The 20,520-nt window shown below is 46.9% G+C and overlaps 1 protein-coding gene across 3 annotated transcripts in view; it reads right to left on the bottom strand.

Moving 5' to 3' along the window:
• Positions 1-20,520, bottom strand: part of LOC147881602 (nuclear pore complex Nup85-like protein) — an 86,341-nt gene that overhangs the window by 19,417 nt on the left and 46,404 nt on the right. For all 3 annotated transcript variants that reach the window (XR_015543954.1, XM_087401693.1, XM_087401692.1), the window contains exon 14: positions 13,002-13,154. Coding sequence is in view for 2 of the 3 variants with exons in the window: in XM_087401693.1 (XP_087257819.1) it covers positions 13,002-13,154 (153 nt within the window). In the remaining variant the exon portion in view is untranslated. The remainder of the gene's footprint in view (positions 1-13,001; positions 13,155-20,520) is intronic.

Raw genomic sequence — 20,520 nt, forward strand, 5'->3', positions numbered from 1 at the left:
TACAAAAATTTTAAGAGGCTGTAATGAACAATGTTTTTTTTTTAAACGGGATAGGAAGCCTTAAATGATGAGGGCTGTCAAAAAGCAAGGAAAGGTCCACGAACATCGCTCAATACAAGTGGGCAAGGCAACAGATGAAAACCCTTATTACAAAGGAAGGGGCATTATCTTGAAACGAAGTAGGAAGCCTTTCCATGCAATAAATGATTAGGACTTTCCGAAAGCAAGGCAAAGGTCCACAAACACAGATGAGCACATGTGGCTTGTTAGAAATGACCCAACAGAGGGTACACACAGCGGAAGACTGATAGTAATGCCCAGGAGCTCACACAGCGTGGTGTGGGGTGTGCAATCACAAACTTCTTCAACTTATGTGCATAGAATAGATGTGCAGACTCATCAATAGACAATGAACCAACCAGATAGAGAAACCACCAAAATAATATATTTCCGTCCAAAGCTATGGACACAATACAAAAGAGATAGATCCAGAGTCCCACCAATGGTGTGGTGTGGTCCTCTAATCTTACCACAAGGTACTTCTCCTATCTGCTGGCTATCTCTAGACTCGAGCCCACGTGCTCCTTGTTGAGCGTCTGTAGACTTTCTGTCCAGACTTGATCTCTACACCTTGCTGCCCTGGATGTCAGCCTAGGTGTGCAGCCCTAACTTAGCTTGTCTGCAGCTCTTCAGCATCCTATACACCTCTTGGATGTAGGCCCTATAGGTACTGATCTGCTGCTCCAGTCTGCTGAGGCTCTGCTGCTCCAGATGATGTGGAATGAGGCCAAGAGCCTCTGCTTTTATAGGCCCCAAGGGGCTGGGAAAACCAACCGACCAGTCAGGCTGCCTATGGCCGACCCAAACAGGCCGACCAGGCCCTGACCTGGTCTGCCTATAAATGCCCCTTTGGGGCCCTCTTTTCTAGGGCCTTTGGCCCACACTTCAAGGCCGGGTCCAGCCCCTAGTTCTGCCCAATAGCTGGCCTGGTTGGCTGGCTCCAACCAGCCCTAACCAGCCAGTTCTATGGCAGACACTCCTGCTGGTCCCCCCCCGCCATTAATGCACCATGTGCTGGCCTTGCTGCTGCAGAAACCTGTTGCAAGCGCCTCTTCTTCTGGATCACCACGCAATCATGCTCCTCATCAGATCCTTTCTGCCAGGGCAGATTCAAGACATCCTGTCCCCGCCATCTCCCTTTCACAAAGGTGTCCTTTGACGCAGCCATGCTGATCTCTCCAGGTAATTCACTCTTTGTTGTCTGACTAGCACCCACATGGCAGCCAGGATGCTGCCCATGTGGCACTCCCTCAAACCCTAGGTTCACCCCCCCCAATGCTCTCCTCATATGGGGGCTTACAGATGGGGAGGTGACCTTTCCAACATGGCTAAGGTAGAAGATGAAAACCAATGGTGGGCTTTTAAAAAGGCCCCACTAGAGGGGGCCTAGGGGCAAATGAGGCCCTTGGGGGAAACCCAAGGCATGGGCTGCCACGTGGCAAGCCCATGCAAGCCTTTTTAGAAGGGAAGACCTTGGAAGGTCTGAGAGAGGGAAAAAATGGCACACGGGAAGGTGACGGGGGAGATCGGTGGTATGCAAGCACTTAGGCGTGGAGAAATATCTCACACGGAGGGGGCTGCCAGTTATCCAAGGCTGTGCACGGAATCCCGTACGTAAATATGCGTGCAAGAGTTGGCTTCCTTGAGTAGGTGATCGCACGTACAAGTGCCTGACAACATACGGATGTACGGAAGGGCTGCACAAACATTGAATGTGGCTATACGGACCATGCAGGGAGTAAATGTCCATGGTACAGAATTAATGCAAGGAGTTAATGATGTTGGTACAGAGCTGTACGGTTGTTGGTACGGACAGCCGTACGAATGATTTACTCCTTGAGGGCTATGTACGGACAAGCGTACGGGCTCCCAAAAAGTGCATGTGGTACTCTTGGCTGCAGCTGAGGACACTCCCGTGGCTCAAGTGGAAGGCTGAACCGTTTTCTCAGATCTGCCGAACAGTCGGTATGGGTGAGAGTAGGGGTTGGAGTGGCCAACTACAGAACTCATGTGGGCTGTTTGTAGGGGCTTTGGGCTGCATGTTTTGGGTCAAGGGTGCTTGGTATAGCTAATCACGTGGCCAAGTGAACAAAAAGCTAGCAGGAGTTGTGCGTTGGCTCATGGAAGAGCTTGGAATGAACACTGTGCTGGTAAAGGGTTCACACATGCTATCTCGTGTATGCCCGTGAGCATTGGGCTGGTTTGTGAAGAGACTTGCTTGGCAAAGTGATCTCAATGAATGTTTGCAGAGATTGATTGTGCTTCTAAGCACCGGGAGCAACTCAGTTATGCTTTCACCCATTGTTTGGGTATTCCAGTGAGTTAGTGGACACTTGTGATTGTATGGAGAGCGTGTGGCCTTGTTTGGACTGCACTGCAAGTCACACCTTCCAGGTTAAATGCAAGTGTTTGCACTGAGTATGGATGCCTATGGTCACATGGGTGTGAGAGCAAAGCCCCGCAAGGCTAATTTGTTGTGATATTGATGCCTGCGGAGTGTGGGAAGAGCATTGAATGCAAGCGGGTTTGAATTCATTGTGCATCATATTACAGGCTTTGGCTAGTAACATGTTCCGTGTGGGAATATGTTTTTGGTTTCTCTAGGAGATGGGTCACATGTAGGCATGGTTTGCTTGGCAGACCGCACATCTTTGATACAACCTCGCTGCTGAGTAGGCAAGGGTCGGGAAATCCATGCTTGGAATGGGAAGTACCTCTGGAACCCCGAGAGGGATGGTACAGATGTGACTGCCGTAGTGTTTGTTGTATTGTGATGCTAGATCTCTTTTGGGAAAACAAGTTATTGTATCAGGATATGTGCGACCCATAGGGTGAGAGACTATTGAGCAGTCCTGGACAGTGAAGAAAGCTTGTGTATGCTTTCTTTCTCTGCTTTGAGCAGATGGATGGCTAATTGGGCACTAGTGACAGCTGTGGGGAACTGAGTGGCTGAGTGGGCTGCTAGTAACAGTTCCAGGCTGAATGCAATCAATCTGGAATAGAGATGGATGCTCATTGCTAGGTTTAGTGAGAGCAGTGAATAATAAAGGCTATGCAGGGTATGTGAATGCCCACTGGGATCTGGAATGCCCAAGTTGTAAGAAGAAGTGTATCCTTTAGGTAGCCTGGATTTCGGGGCCTCTCACTTAATTAAAGAAATACCTAAAGGGGCGCCAAGGTTTGGGGCCAATCTGTGTCTTTGTCTTTGGTGCAGGGGCACTCTAGCTCCCAATCTGCTGGTAATACTTTTGCTGTATTGTTAATGTAACAGTGTTGACTAGTTACTTGTTAGTTTTACTGCCCTTTGATTTATTGAAGGCCGGTTTCATGGGACAGGATGCCACATGGCAACCAGCGACATGGCAGTCAACTGCTGATGAGGCAATGGGCCATGTTAGAAATCAACCAACAGAGGGTACACACAGAGGAAGACTGATAGAATAGCCCAAGAGCTCACACGGTGTGTGTGGCGAGTGGAATCACAAACTTCTTTACTTGATGTGCATCACATAGATGTGCAGACTCATCAATAGACAATGAACCAGCCAGATATAGAATCTACCAAACAATATATTTCCGTCCAAAACTATGGACACAACAAAAGAGAGAGATCCAAAGTCCCACCAGAGCGTGGTCCTTTGATCTTACCACAAGGTACTTCTACTATCTGCCGGATATCTCTAGACTTGATCCCGCGTGCTCCACCTCGAGCGTATGTAGACTCTCCGTCCAGATCACAACACCTTGCTGCCCTAGAAGACAGCCAAGGTCCAGCCCCTAGGGAGCTCAGTCTGCAGCACACCTTCAACTCTCCTTCACCTCCAAGATCAGGCCCAAGGGAATTCCTTCAGGCTGCTCCTGTCCGCTCCTCTTTCTGCTGAGCTGTTGGATGCAAAATGAGGCCCAGGGCCTCTCCTTTTATAGGGCACAAGGCCCCTTCAAACTGACCGACCAGCCAGCCCTAAATGGGCCGACTGGCCTAGCCCTAACCAGCCGACTGGTTGGCTGCCTTCCCAGCCCTATATAAGGGCCTATGCCAGGCCCTTTTGGGCTGCTGTCAGACCCCAAGGGCAGCTCCCATTGGGCCCCACCCTTGGGCACATCTATGGCCAGGTGGCTGGCCCACCATAGCCTCCACCTCTGCCCCTTTGCTGCGCATCTTTGCGGGGTCTCCTTCGCGCCATGGAACTGTTCTACCAACAGCCGTACGGCCTGCAAACCTTTGCTGATGTCATCGCCACGTGGCAGCCCTATTTCTCCTGCACAATCAGGTCCTCTCTCCATGTGCACAGCCTCTGGATCTCCTTCCGCCAGATCTGCCCTCCAGGAAGGCCTTCCATTGCCAAGTATCTCTTCATTTGTGCTGCCCACATGACAACCATCATATTGTCGATGTGGCAGACCCTTCTTTTCACTCTTTTCTCTTGGCAAATGCCCTAGGTCTCCCTCCCCCATGCTCTCCTCATATGGGGACTTACAAATGGGGAGGTGACCTTTCCAACAGGCCATGTTGCAAGGTATCTGCTCTTCTCCTTTGAGGAGTCACGACTCTCCCTTGTAAGGGTTCCCCCACGTGCTAGCCCTGCAATAGAGGGGAGTCAAAGCCACAAAAGAGCACTTTTGCAAGAAAGAGGGCTGCTTTGCAGTAGCGGCAGTTTGCCGGATACCATATGGAGAGGCAGACTCCAGCGTCCAACAGCAAGAATCGTAGACAGTGACAAGACAGCAGGGCAGGCATTGTGTATGACTACATACTGTCTAGTTTCTCCCAATGGAGACTACACAGGGGCAGCAGCCATACAGTGTCTGAGACAGTCCGTACAAGCAAGCATTTGTGGAAGACAGGTAGTTCATACGAGGCTCGAGTGAGACAATCAGGATTCTGTAGGATCCGTGTTTCATTGCAATTACCAATACGTAGGTCATAGTGAAACCCAGAGAGCAATCTGCTGTGTCGCTCAATTCTCTACAGACAGCTCTGTTCCACATTTCTGCGTGCAAAGCGTCACGTAACAACAGCAAACACTCTCTTTTCCACTACCCTCTCATTCACGAAGGCAATACGTCCTGTTCTTTACAGATATAAACACTCTTTCTTGCTCTCTTTCACTCCCTCTCTCTACAAGCACACTAGGGCCCAGGACAAATGTCGGGCTGGAACCCCCCGAAGGTTTCTATTCATCATAGAGAATTGGAGTACATCAGTTAATGCCACTAAGGGCAACTCTGGAGTTTTCGAAGCACTTGGTCACGCGAACTGCCTCCTAGACTCTTGTTAGGCTCCATTGCGCTTAGGAAAATAACTCTTCCTAGTACCTGCAACAATTAATTAAAGCGCACCACCATGGCACCCATTGATTGTTAGCGCTTTGCATGCAAATAACACATTGTGGACTAATTCTAGTCACGGTGGGCCTCCCCACTGAACACATGTGCACACATAACAAATATAAAAATATATTTATCCTCTGGTTGAACGAAGTCAACGCTCTTGATCATAATTAAGGAGCTTTGACCAAGGGTCGAGACGCCTTAATTATAGTCAAGTCTCTCCAACCGAAGTTGGAACATCTTGGTTAACCCCAGTTAACCTTCTTGGTATAAACCAAGTCCTCCTGACCGAGATCAAGCTTACTTGACGGAAGTCAAGTATCTTTGACCGTAGTCAATTCTTTGGCCAATTTAAAAACTCTTTTGATCATAATTAACCCAAATGGAAAACTCTTTAATTATGATCAAATAAATGGTCAACTGTACTTTAACTTAGGATATTTACATTGTAGTGACATCCCCTCGGCTTCTATTCAGTTGACCACAACTGAAAAGCTTCCTTGTAAACTTCCAAAAGCTGTGGATGATCGGACAACATGTCTTCATCCATCCACTTGCCATCCAATGCCGTATAATTCTTGAATTTTACAAGGTACCTGTAAAATTCCTTGCCCTGAGGGCCTTTGCGTACAGTATGATACACAATCTGCTCTCGCTGAACGACCTCCTCCAGCTCATCGACTTCTGATGGATCCTCTGATATTGCCTCTGTAGACTCTGGCCCCTGAAATTTCTTTGGAAGACTCACATGGAATGCATTCTGAATCCTCCAATGCTCTAGCAATTCTAACCGGTATGCAACCTCATTTATTCTTTCTGTAACCCTGAAAGGGCCATAGTACCTCGGAGATAACTTTGCATACACTTACTCTTTTATGCTTCTCTTGAGACCTTTCAACTACTGTCTGGACTTGGCTGTAAGCTGTCTAGAGGTCTCTCACAAACTGATCAGCTGCAAATATTTCATCCTTGGTCCTCAGGATAGGTGGCAGAATCACCTTCCCATAGATGACCTCAAAGGGGGCTTTCCCTGTAGAGCTATGTACTGTATTATTGTAAGCAAACTCTACCAATGGTAGGTACTTTTCCGAGTGTGAACCTTGGTCACCCACGTAGCATTTCAGCATATCCAATGCTGTAGAATTTGCTACTTCACTTTGACCATCTGTCTGGGAATGGAAAGAAGAAGAAAAATTCATATTCGTCCCCATATTATCAAAATAAAGCTCTCCAGAATAGACTGGTCATTTTGGGATCTCGATCACTAACAATGGACTTAGGCATACCATGATGCTTAAAGATCTGTGCCATGAAAAGCTTAGCCATATGATCTTCCTTTATGGTTTTACGAACCGGAATGAGATGAGCTTGCTGGCTGAATCTATTAATGATAGTCCAAATCCCATCATTCCCTGACTTTGATCTTGGCAAATCAAAAATGAAGTCCATTGTAATACTTTCCCACAGTGCCTGAGGCACGGGAAGAGGCATGAGTAGGCCAGGTGCCTTCCGTCTATCATACTTCACTTTCTAACACGTAAAGCATTCAGTAACAAATTGATGTATATCTTTCCGCATCCCTGGCCAAAAGAAATACCTCTCTAGTGCTAGAGTTGTTGCTGTAATTCCTCTATGTCCAACATAGGGAGGTGCATGGCATTCTTCCAAAATCTTTTTCCTCATCTCCTGGGTGATACATAGGCAGTCATCTTTCATTAATACCCATCTTTCAGGGAAAAGTGACTAGTGGACTGCCCCTCTTGCATTTGCTGTAAAATCTCACCAAAATCTTCGTCATTAGCATATTGCTCCCTCATGGCTTCCAATACCTGATGATAAGCAATGGTCACATTGTTGACTTGGGGTCTTCGGGACAAGGCATCTGCCACTCTGTTCCGAATTCTTGGAGTATGGACAATCTGAAAATGATACATAGACAGCATATTTGCCCATTTCATATGTTTCTCGAAAAGTTTTGTCTAAGTTATCTCAAACTTTGGTGATCTCTTGGACAATCTGAAAATGATACATAGACAGCATATTTGCCCATTTCATATGTTTCTCGAAAAGTTTTGTCTGAGTTAGAAAATATCTCAAACTTTGGTGATCTGTTTTAACAATAAAATCTGCACCCAAAAGATAATGCTTCCATGTGTTCACAGCATGAACTACAGCTATTCCTTTTCATAGATTCCCAGATATCTCTCAACATCACGCGCTTTCGTATGCTACTACATGTCCATTCTGATGTAATGCAGCTCCAACACACTCTCCACAGGCATCGCAATCAACATCAAAAGGTTGATAAAGATCCAGGACTACAAGAATAGGCTCTCTAGTCAAGTTCTCCTTGAGTGTATTGAATGTTTTCTTCTGTGACATTCCCCATGTGAAGGCTGCATTTTTCTTAGTAAGGTCATGTAGTAGAGCTGCGATATCAACAAAATGCTTGATGAATCTCCTGTAATAGGAGCAAAGTCCCAAAAACTACGGACCTCATGCACAGTTTTCAGCTCAGGCCATTCTTGGATGGCCCGGATCTTTGCAGGATCCATCTATATCCCATTCTTGAATATTATATGCCCCAGATAATGGATGTCTTTCAAAAAGAACTCACTTTACTTGCTATTGGCAAAAAGCTGATGATTTCGAAGTTCTTGAAAAACCAAAGCAAGATGTTTCCGGTGCTCTTCTTCTGCCTTTGAAAAGACTAGGATATCATCAAAGAAAGTATCCGTGAAGTGCCTGTACTTTCGGAAGATGCAATCCATCATTCTATTGAATATGGCTGGAGCGTTTGTCAACCCAAAAGACATCACTAAGTATTCATACAACTCAAAAGTAGTGTGAAAAGCTGTCTTATGCACATCTTGTGGTTGTATTCTGACTTGATAACCACTCTTCAAGTCTATCCTACTGAAAATTGTTGCTCGTCTGAGCTGGTCAAGCACATCATCTATCCATGGTATCGAGAATCTATTTTTGATGGTCATCTTATTCAATGCACGGTAATCAATGCACATTCAAAAAGAAACATCTTTCTTCTATACTAAAAGTACTGGTGAGCAAAAAGGAGATGAACTAGGCTGTATCAACCCTTTGGACAGCAAGTCCTGCACCTGAGCCATAATCTCCTCTCTCTGAGTCACACTGACTCTATAAGGTGGTCTATTTGGTGGCTCACTACCAGGTATTAATTCAATCTGATGATCTTATGGTCTCTCTGGGGGTAACTCCCCTGGCAAAGCATCGAAAAAGCAATCTTTCAGAGTTTACAAGAAACTGAAATTTATATTTGTCTGCATCATTCATTTCAGCATGCATATCATTCTCTTTTTCTTTTACAAAAACCATGTACGCGGAAATTGCAGACTTTATTGCTTTACCACATATAACATCACATACAATGAGGATAGTTTCCCATTTATTCCTAGCAACTAAACATTGGTTTTTCCCCCTATGGATAAAACTCAGCACCCTCTCAGGGTATTCTATCGTTACTTCCTTTCGATGGAACCACAGTGTACCCTATACAACATCATGCTGCTTGAGAGGAGAAATTTAGAAGTCCTCCAGATCTACATAGCTCTGCACATGGACACGAAGCTTTCCAATCAAAGGAGTAACTTGCACTAGATTCCCCTGGAACATTTGATCAGCATCAAGAGCTCTGCCTAGCTCTTCAGATTTTATCCCTAATCTCAAGGCTAAATCTTCATATATGAAATTTTCTGTAGACCCTGGATCAAATAGGATTAGTGCTTGCTGATCTCTTATCTTTCCCCATGATAGCAAAAGCTCTTTTTCCTTTGGGTCTGAGATACTACCCAAAATGTCTGGGACTGCTCCCACCATTGACCCGAGTGGTACTTGTGGCTTTTTCTGCTCCTTAGAACCCGAAGGCTTCTCAGGGAATATGACTTTGTAAACTGAGTACCCCTCGGCTTTTGAGGCCGAAACCCTTTCTTTTCAACCTCGGGATACTCTTTCTTTTCTAATTTTGAAAAATCAATTTTTGTCCTTTCAACACCTCCTGCATGCAAGGATAGCACTGTGGATGGATCTTGTGACGACACGAGACTAGCTACCGAAGCTGAATGCATAATGTCCTGAATGTTCTTTGCCCCCAAAGCATTCACCATTGCCTGAATTTTTGGATTGAGACCTGCTCTGTACTTTCTCATTCGGGTTCTTTTGGAGATCTTTTTGAAAGGTGCAACCTACAAATAAGCATCCCAAAACTTTTGGTTTTACACATCCACTATATCTCTTGCATCCATATGCAAACTGTCCCAATCTTGAAGAACATGATCTCTAAACTGTTTAGGCATGAACTGCTGGTAGAAGGCTTTCTTGAAGCCCTTCCACCTGTTTGGGGCTGACCCATCTGTGGTATGTGCACTCCACCATGCACTAGCTGCCACTGTCAAGTGCAAGTTGACCATTCTCAACTTGGAGGATTCTCAAAACTTTTCTGTACCGAATGCAGCATCAAACTGTCTAATGAACTGCAGTGCTTTATCGATATGACCATATCGTCCATTATAGATCATAAACTTGATAGATTTACCTCCATCTTTGAATTCCTTGGTCTCTCTGCAAGACTTGCTCTTCTTAGACTTCTTGCGTTTCCTTCTTTTCCTGGATGGTTTATCTGATAAAGAAGAAGATACAGAAGTCAAGCTCGGGGTAGACAGGGAAGGGCTTGGAGATCAGTGATGATGCCTCGATCTCTTCCTGCTATGAGACCGTCCCCTATGAGATCTCTCTCTCTCTGGCTGTACACGAGAGTGTGCCTCTGGCATTGGCACATCATACGCTGCATTAGGCATAGTTTCTGCTTGAAACAAATGCTGAGCTCTTGGATCCCTTATGAGATTTTCTATCTCCTGCATACGAGTGCGTACCATCTGCTCAAATTCTTGCTGAGTTTGCTGCACACTTCTCTGTCTTGGATGTGCATCCCTATCTTGTAAATCCCATTGGATAGGTGATTGAGCCATTCTCCTATAACTCGTTTGAGATCTGCAAGTTTCTCACACACACTGTGTTTGCAACTGATGCACGCTGCCGTTGCTTTTCAAAGAGAAAAATTACCTCAACAAGAGGTGTCTTGCATTCACAATCTATGCCAATACCGGGCTGTCAACTCAAGGCATATACCCACAAAGTTGCCAAAGCATCAACAACTATATTGTCCCTTTTCTGGCTACTGCAAAAAGCACTGAGTATGCATCTGATTCCCTTTTTCTGAGCACAAAGGCATGCATTCCTTTACTTGTGCAAATCTCTGATTTTCTCTGATTTCTGCTTTTTCTGAGAGTAAATACTCTCTCAGGTAGGTGAGAATTGCTAGCAGAAACAATCTCTGCAACTGTCTTCTTTTATTTTGGACAGTAACTATGGGTAACTGCTGATTACTCTAACCAGACTGATTGGTTTTGGTTTGGTTAGATTACAACTAGACTAACTTGACTGGTCACAGTCTGGTTACAATGACCAGACTAGTCTGGTTGGGTCAACTAATTGGACCTCTAACCAATCCACTAACCAAAGGTACGTTAGCTTAACCTCAAGTCTGCCACCTCAGCTCTAGCTGGCAGTCAGCTGCCACGTGTCCTACCACGTCATCTGTTGGGTTGGCTGCCACATCATTTGGCACGTGTCCATATGACACATCAGCAAGTTTCTGTGCACTGCCACGTCAGCACCTGTGTCACGTCATCAGGAGCCTAAGGTTCCAAACCTTCTGACTGGTCCACATCGCGCTGGCGTCCTTCTCCTTCAGCAACGTCTATGCAAAGTGCCACGCCCGCACATTGGTGACCGTCGCTCTGAGCCTGCACAGGAGCGATGCTCACAATTAACCTTCACGCCTTCCAAAAATTATCAGCTTTGCACGTCGCGGGACCTTCAGCATATGACGAATCTGTGCACCCTTGTTTGGCTGGTTGCCTTCGCCATACATCTACAGCCAAGGGTCCCTGCTACTTATCTCGTCTCAACAAATAAATTCCCCTTTCTGCATTTAGAAGCGTCGAGATCATCCAAAGCGGCGAGTCCCTGTTGCGGGTGGGAATTTTGGCCTTCTCTGTCGAGCTACTGAAAGCTAGCGCTCTCGTGCGTATCCCAAAACTCCTAGTGGCTGGCAAAACTGGTTATTTACTTGCTGGCAATTAAATTGCTGACTTAGATCGTCATTTCCAAGAAAGGAAATGATAACCTTAGGCTCTGATACCAATGAAACCCAGAGAGCAATCTGCTCTGTCGCCAGTTCTCTACAGACAGCTCTGTTCCACATTTCTGCGTGGGAAGCGTCACATAACAACAGCAAACACTCTCTTTTCCACTACCCTCTCATTCACGAAGGCAATTCGTCCTGTTCTTTACAAATATAAACACTCTTTCTCGCTCTCTTTCACTCCCTCTCTCTACAAGCACACTAGGGCCCAAGACAAATGTCGGGCTGGAACCCCCCGAAGGTTTTTATTCATCATAGAGAATTGGAGTACATCAGTTCAGCGTGGAAGCTGACCATACCAAAAATCAAAACGTGAATGAATCATTACATGAGCTCTTAGGCTCTCTTTCTTGGCAACAAGCCACTTGTCAAACTCTACATTACTTTCCTAATTACATGCCACTAAGGGCAACTCTGGAGTCTTCGAAGCACTTGGTCACGCGAACCGCCTCCTAGACTCTTGTTAGGCTCCATTGCACTTAGGAAAATAACTCTTCCTAGTACTTGCAACAATTAATTAAAGCGCACCACCATGGCACCCATTAATTGTTAGCGCTTTGCATGCAAATAACACATTGTGGACTAATTCTAGTCACGGTGGGCCTCCCCACTGAACACATGTGCACACATAACAAATATAAAAATATATTTATTCTCTGGTCGACTGAAGTCAACGCTCTTGATCATAATTAAGGGGCTTTGACCAAGGGTTTAGGCGCCTTAATTATAGTCGTCAAGTCTCTCCAACCGAAGTTGGCACAACTCTCCAACCGAAGTTGGCACATCTTGGTTAACCGCAGTTAGCCTTCTTGGTATAAACCAAGTCTTCCTGACCGAGATCAAGCTTACTTGACCGAAGTCAAGTATCTTTGACTGTAGTCAATTCTTTGACCAATAGAAAAACTCTTTTGACCATAATTAACCCAGATGGAAAACTCTTTAATTATGATCAAATAAATGGTCAACTGTACTTTGACTTAGGATATTTACATTGTGGCGACACATAGGTCCTGTTAGTATATAATATAGGTCCTAGGAACTATTACCAAAGTCACCATTGACGGAGTGCCATACCAAGCAAGTACCTTTTTAAAATTAAATTGAGGACACCTTAACGCCCCTACAGTGAGAGGCGTGTTTCAGATCCAAAGGTGGATTGGTTAGAGATAAGTTTTGAACCAAATCCAGAGTCACAATTAACATTAACAATGCTGTTCCTGATCCTTCAGTGGTGTCTATTGCATAGACAGATATTCCATTGAGACTCATCCCACATCTTCCTAAGCAGAAGAAAACACAGTTGCCATATAGAGGCAAGCGAGGCAAGCGAGCTCAGATTGATTGAGTCACATACTATAAGGTAAAGTACCTGAAGCGTATTGGAATCCCCACAATTTGCCTGAGATATTGTGGAAAACAGTTCATTTGCCACAGCTGCCAACCTTCTATCTTCATGTGCATTCTGTAACCAAGAAATTCCTATTCCTTTTTTTCCATGTTTCCAATGATGCACACCCAGGACCTGTAAAGCAGAACACAAGCCAAAAGCATAAGGTGGTAAAGAAGTTAGTCTTTGAGATTGGAAAACTTCTTGCCTGTGTCAAATTTTGAAGAGTCTCTTTATACAAGTTCTGGTAGACATTCTACATATAATGAAACATTTATCCAATTACTCTCGTACAGGCTATAAGGGACCATATGTCAATCGATCAGCTTATATACAGCCATAGGAGTCTCTAGAAGATCAATAATCACATATTTTGGCCAACTTTCTTAGAAAGTCTTCACATCTTTGGTCAACTATCTTACAAAGGTTTGAAATTTTCTGTGAAAATTAAAAATACATGAATGTGAATCTATTTGGAATGCACAATTATCTCAGGACTAGCCACTCTAGACAGGAGCCAAATAACAACCTGTTGAACCAACCAATCTGTTTTTCTATGATTCTTACAACTCCATGATCAGCTGTAAAGACAACATGCACAATCAAAGTCCAATTGTTGAATCAGCCATAGCTTCTAAGTTCTCATACATTTTATCTTCCCATTAACCAAACCTTTTACCCTTGTTTCATTTGCCATAAGCCACTCGACTCTACCAACATCTTCAAAAGCATCACACTGACCTACCGTAACTGTCAACGCCACTGGGGGGCACACCAGCCCTCATGTTAAAAAGGGTGATATGTTCCTAGCCCCCCTTAGCCACAGATATTGGATGAAGGCTTTAGAAAATATGATGTTTCCAACCAGCCCAAGCCTGACCTTGAGGATATCCATCCTTGCTGCTGCTCCCCTTCTGTCAACCTGCCGTACCCTCTCTACCCTTCCCGCTCCTCTGTGGCTCTTCACTCTCAATCGCCCTCCTCCCCTTCTCCTCGGCCTCCCCTCTCTTCTCCCCTACACGACCATCTCCCCTTGCACTGCTTGCGAGGTCTAGACATCAGAAAGTCTACACGTGCCTTTCAAAAGGCCTTTGACGGTGTCTCACGATCTCGCATGATCGGGAGACTACAGAAGATGCAGATTCCAGAGACACTGATTGGGGGGTGATGAGTCTATATGAGTCAATCAGAGGCAAAATTCGAGCCCCAGGTGGTCTATCGGATTGGATCGAGAGTACGATCAGGGTGAAACAAGGTTGCCCCCTCTCACCGACTCTTTTCGGACTTTACATTGATGAGATCACTTCCTTCATAGACCGCTTGGGAGGCAAGGGATCTTTACTGGCTGATCTCATGATACAACTATTGCTTACGCTGATGACATAGGCCTCATCTCATCTTCGTTGAGGATTGAGACTGGAAGAGCAACTCGTATACCCAAGGAGCAGCAAATTTGCATGCTATGCACGCTAGGAGTGATTGAGACAGAGGAGCATTTTCGATGTGCCTGCCCAACCTACTATGAGATCAGGGGACGATACCATTGCCTCTATCAAGATGGGAGTGGCTTTGGCCCACTATCACAATTAATCCACTTCTATGACCAGGTCTGCATTGGGCTCTATCTGCTTGAGATGCGCCGACACAATGAGACTCTGCTACGACAAATGAGAGAGCAACAAGAGGCAACCAGACCACAGGATACAAAGGCAAACCAGACACACCGACATGTCACAAATTTTGATGCATTTGAGTCAGCTCCAGGACACAACGAGGTGGAGGAGGAGGAGATAGCTGATATGCGGGCAGTCTGGATTACAGAGAGAGTGACGCAAAGGCCACCCGCGATACGGAGAGCGACTAGAGCACATTCTATTGCGGTCCGGCCTATCAAAGCTTTCCTCGGAGAACACCCAAGACGAGGTGTCACTCTGAACACAGCTCAACGAGTTCAGAGATCGAGGAGACCACATCCCCCTACGCCACCACGTGAGACAACCCGACAGGAGACATTTTCACCGCTCACAAACGAGCCACCACAGTGCCGGGTTTTGGCTTCTGAGTACCAATTCTTAGCATATTTCAGATAGCATATGTTCTGTACTTGTTTTTGCTCAAGCTATGGACCTCTTTATTTCAGCATAGTACTCAGCAAGGGTCTTAGCATGCGCCCTTTGCTCCATCCCATTGAGGCTTGTATGAGTTATCTTTTTGGTGTACTTTGCACTTTGTCCCATAGGCCTACGAGGCCTCTCGCAGACGTTAATAGATCTTTCTTTCTTTCTTTCTATTGGTGGTCTTTCCAACCCGCTGCTCTTCCTCCCTCTTTGACCTCTGCCCATTCCCGCCTTCCTTCCCTCCTCTTCCGTCCTTGCCTCCCCTCCCCTCACAAGCATTCAACCTTTTCAATTTTTAGTTTCCCTCACATCTCGCAGTAGTGGACTTTTCTTTAAGTTTTCAAATAGGAGTTATCCCAAGATCAACGATCAATTTCTCTCAGCTCTGCTCTCCCTGCCCCCTTGGCTCTTCTCTCCCCGCTCCCTCTGCCTATCTCTTCCAGCCCCCTCAACTCTACTCTCCCTGCTCCCTCTGCCCGCCTCTCCTCGCATGTAGCTCGCCCACCTTGCCCCGCCCCTCAATTGCTCCCTCCCCTCCTAGGCGCATTGCTCCCCCCCAACCCTTGCCCACATAGGTCCCCCGCCACCCTACTTTGCACTATCCCCCCCCACCCGTGCCTGCTACACGCTAATCTCCCGCCCCTTGCTACTGCACAAGCACCCCTTGCCTCTCACAGCCCTCCCCCTTGTATCACACAGCTCTCTTCCACCAGACCCCCTCACTCTCACCCCTACCTGGCTGCTCCCTGCTTAGCTGCTGCTCCTCCAACCCCCTCCCTCTTTCCTCTCAAACCCTGCCCCCTTCCATCCTCTACCTACCTTTGCTTTTCTAATGCAGGGCATGAAGGGCACTATGCACTTCTCCCCGCCAAGAAGCTGATAAAAACAGCAGCAATAACAACCACCATAGGAAGAGTGGGAGAACGGGAAAAGGTCAAAGAGTGAGGAAGAAAGATTAAAAAATTAACAGACCAAACAACAAAAAGGACAGCAGGACACAATCGACTGAAGTGCACCAGACTACAAACTGATAGTACACTTGTGTGCAAGCCTGTAGCCTCAGCACCAAACAACAGTAACGGCAACCTCAGCATCATCATCAACATCATCAGCAGCAGCATCAGCAACAGCATCAGGCTCAGTGTGTCCCTCCAGTCCAAGCCCTGCTACCACAGTGCCCGCTTTTTCCCCCCACAGTATTCTACCTTCCTGTCACCTCTCCCTCTTAGCCAGCCCCCCTTCCCGCTTACTGTCAGGCTCACCTCAGTCCCCTCTCAAATGTCTCCCCCTCCCTCCCAGTCTTCTATCATATCCGTGTGGCATGCCCTACCCCTATCCCCTATACCCCACAGCCAGCCATAGTTACCAGGTAACGCCACTCCCCGTTCCGAAACAAGGTAACACCGTTCCGTGAAGGGAAACCCAAAACACTTTTCACATCCACGGAATGGGGACCTTGTCCAGAATGCCAAGGGAACACATTCCCCCGTTCCCAGAACATGTTCCCTTGCACATCGTGGCGTTCCAGACTTTGGAACAGCATGGGACTGGTTAAAGTCCCAAAACTGTTGCGCAGGCACCTGCTCACTCCATTCTTTGTTCTCAGCCCACAGTCCACTCCTATCCTCTCTGCCCTCATTCCACTCTCTACTACCCTCTCAGCCCTCACCTCTATCCTCTCACAGCTCAGCCAACCCTCAGCCCCCTTCTCTCAATACCCCTTCTCTCAACCCACCCTTACTTCTCAGCTCTCTCAGCCCCCTTCCCTCAGGATTCAGCCCCCTCTTATCCCTAATCCACCCCTCAGCCTCTTCTCAGCCTCACCTCATATCCCCCGCTCCCTACCTCAATGTTTCAAATTTCAGCCCCCTTTTTTTCCAAGTTCTCCACTGCTCAGCCCCTCCTTTTTTCTGAAAAATTGCAGCCCTTTTGCTGCATTTTTTGCAGGAGTCCCTACCCTTCTCTCTTCCACTCTTTCAATGGTTCCTGCACGTGGCATTGAGATACACAATAAGTCTCCTTGGTGGTTGGAGGTGCATCACCTTGCCAGTACGACAAAGAAAAAGGAGAAGCATGCAAGTGGCATTGGTGCTTCTATAAGCATCAAAAATTGGAGGCGCAGACCAAGTTTGGGCTCATTTATTGGGAGTGAAGGGCATTGGGTAAGGCATCACCCCTTTCCCTTCAGTTTCCAGCAGCAGACCTCACATGTTAGAAGGCAATTACAGAAAGTATTGGATCACGACCTGTGTTCTTGATCCTCTAGGTCAAGCCCCAAGTGCGGCAGGTTTTTCCATAGCACACCTTCTTCTACTTCTATTTCTTCCTCATTTGAGAGTAGAGCTTCAACTGCACATACAAATGAGGCTACCACTTCACTAGTCGCAAGAGCCATACAAGCTAGCCTTGTGGCCTTATGGCAGGAGCGGGGCACACGTAAATGCAACAGTGGGCTGTTTCTTTTATGAAGCAAATCGGTAAATGTCTGAAATCCTTACTTCATTGATATTATGAAGGAGATTGCAGTCTTTGGACTACCATCATACACTGCTCCCTGATGTGAGGCCCTACACACTACAATTTTGGAGACAGAGAAATCCTCCTTAGAGCAGGCTTTGAGTGCAATCAAAGACATATGGCTCAGATCTGGAGTCACATTGATGGGAGCTGGATGGAGCGAGTAGGAGCCGTTGTATTGAGGGCATCATTGCACCTCCTCCAAAATATGAAGACAGTAATCTCTGTACAAACTCAGCTTCACTGGAAGCTCCCTCGGCTCCAACCAGGTCCTAAAAGTGTGTAGCTGGAGAAGATCCTCTCGAATGACCTGGTTGGTGTATGGCCCGATCAGGATGGTGGTTGGGAGTACCGAAGGGGCATCTAAACTGTACTGAAAGGGAAGTATCCTATCGATGTGAAACCCTAGTCTCACAAACCATCCGTGAGTCCGTGCATACCAGCATCGCTCGTCTCCCTCTACTATCAGCCTCATGGAGGAATCGAGAGTCAACCATGGTAACCTCTATCTCCCTGATGTGCAGTCCCCGTATGATCTAACCCGGTGTAGATATGTGATGGTCTAAAAGGCTGCATGTAGCTGGAGGGGAGAAGCACCAAACTCGGCCTGAATGACGTGATGTGGTACAGATGGTTTCCCCGAATCATCCGTGAGAGCATGAGGATCTGCAGGCGCTCCACCCGTGTCTACTCTATCTCTGACATGTCAAGTCCCAAAGAAGGGCTGCCATACATACCGACTGCTCGGACCAAGGAGTCGAAGAGAAGAGCCTTGGTCCGAGGGTCCTGGAAGTGGGAGTGACAGCATTGTCTCTCTAGCCACGCTAGTGAGGCGTATCCCCTACTCAGTCTGGCCTGCATCGCTAGTCTCATCGTCAAGATCGGGCCGAAGAAGATGACCGCCAAGTAAGTGTATGAGGATACAATCTCAACTAGTAACCCACCGAAATTGAACTGCTTCCGTTGCATGTTTGCTCGAGAGGTGTTAAAGATCATGACCTTGGTCTTGCCAAGGTTGACCTCCAAATCATGGGATAAACAAAAAGCATGCGGTGCATCCAGGTGTCGCTGGAGCCCCTTGTGTGTGGACGACAAGAGTGCCACGTCATCTGCATAAAAAGGAATCCTGATGATGATCCCAACAAGTGAGCAACTGGTCCCTCCGGAAGCCCCCATGAAAGTCTCAAGCTCATCGATGTAGAGGCCAAACAAGGTTGGTCATAAGGGACAACCCTGTTTGACCCCTATGTTACTTAAGATCTCATCTGTCCAGCGTGCGCCTGTCCGAACTCGGCCTAAGACTCTCATAAAGTGCCATGACTGCCCAGACAATCTCCTGATCAAATCCCAGTGTTTGTAGACGTGTGATGAGACGAGCTTGAGGAACTGTGTCAAAGGCTTTGCGAAAATCCACAAAGCAACAATATACTCTCTCCTTGCGTGATCTGGCCTCCTCAATGACACTCCTCAGTGTGAGTATGTGATCCATAGTCCCATGGTCTCGCCTGAAACCAGCCTGACCCTCTGCTCTAAGCCCTCTCATCTCTGCGAACAGGCTGACCAACGCATCCAATACAGCTGCATAGATCTTGGACATCACATGTCCAATCATGATAGTCCTGTAGTTACTCGGGTCCATGGGATCCCCTGCCTTCTGGATGGAGGTGATGGTGTTGAGTGTCCAAGTGCGGAGGAAGCCAAGGCAAACAGCATCATTAAATAGCTTCGCTAGGAGCGGGGCTAACGTGTCGATCCCATATGCCCTTAGAGTTGTTGCTGTACAAGATGTTCAGCAGCTCCTCTTCATTTCGACGAAGAAATGCTTGCTTCTTCCGACGTACGAGACGTCGGTACTTGCGTACCATGTCTGGTGTGTTTGGGAGGTGACATCTGGTTTCAAGTCGGGGGAGGTGACATCTGGTTTCAAGTCGGAGTTGTCGGCAATAAGTCTTGCACTCCGCATTGTACCAGTTGTTGCAGGGTACAGAACCAAGAGGTGGTGGTCTAGTGGACCGTGTGGTGTGGGGAAAGATTTGGAGAGCAGTCTCGTGGAGTGTGCGACTAATCAGGGCAGCACGGTCCTCTATGAGTGGTATGTGATCGATGTAGGTTAGGAGTCTATTTAGGCGTCCAAAGTAGGCAGGTGTGAGGCTATGATCAAAGTGTATGTCGTGGTAGGTGTCGTGCTTCCTATGTGGTGTGTGTGGTGTGACTAAGTGTGGGGTGGTGATAGTGAAAAATAGGTATGTGTGATCAGCTCCTGGAGAGAGTGGTGCTACGGTGAAGTCAGTGATACATGAAGTGAAGGTAGGGGATCCCATGATGTAATCTACTACACTAGTGCCCCCCCCATGTGGGAAGCAAGTAAAACCACCTAAGGAGGGCCATAGGTCAAGCCCGTTGTAGATGATGAGATCATGCATCCTGCCCAGATCGAGGAGCACGTGTCCATATGGAGTAACAGGCCCGTGTCGGTCCGATGAGATGACCTGCTCCATCTAGGTCCATGTCTGATGGCTCCAACGAGGGAAGACCTGTACAATACTGCGACCCCGCCTGATCCTCGATCTCCTCATGTATCCCTCGTCTCATCCCTGAAGGCTGACTCCCATGTGTAGCCACTGACTATCGGTAGTAGACGCTCTGGGCTCTGGTGTGTCTCCATGTAAAAGACTATGTCTCGTCCTATATAAGACTCCGAGAAGTTCCCTAGGTCTGACCATAAGGTACCATTACAGTTCCAAATGGTGTAGGCTAGGGTCTCGAAGACCTGAGTCTCATAGGCCCTGTCCCCTAGGGGGTACGAGTGAGAGCCCAACAGGTGCCAATCAACAACCTACCATCACGGACCACGGCCCATTTTTCCT

The sequence above is a fragment of the Dipteris shenzhenensis genome, chromosome 30, assembly GCF_047967505.1.
Source record: "Dipteris shenzhenensis isolate YYH24624 ecotype China chromosome 30, Dip_SZ_1.0, whole genome shotgun sequence".
Taxonomy (NCBI): Eukaryota; Viridiplantae; Streptophyta; class Polypodiopsida; order Gleicheniales; family Dipteridaceae; genus Dipteris; species Dipteris shenzhenensis.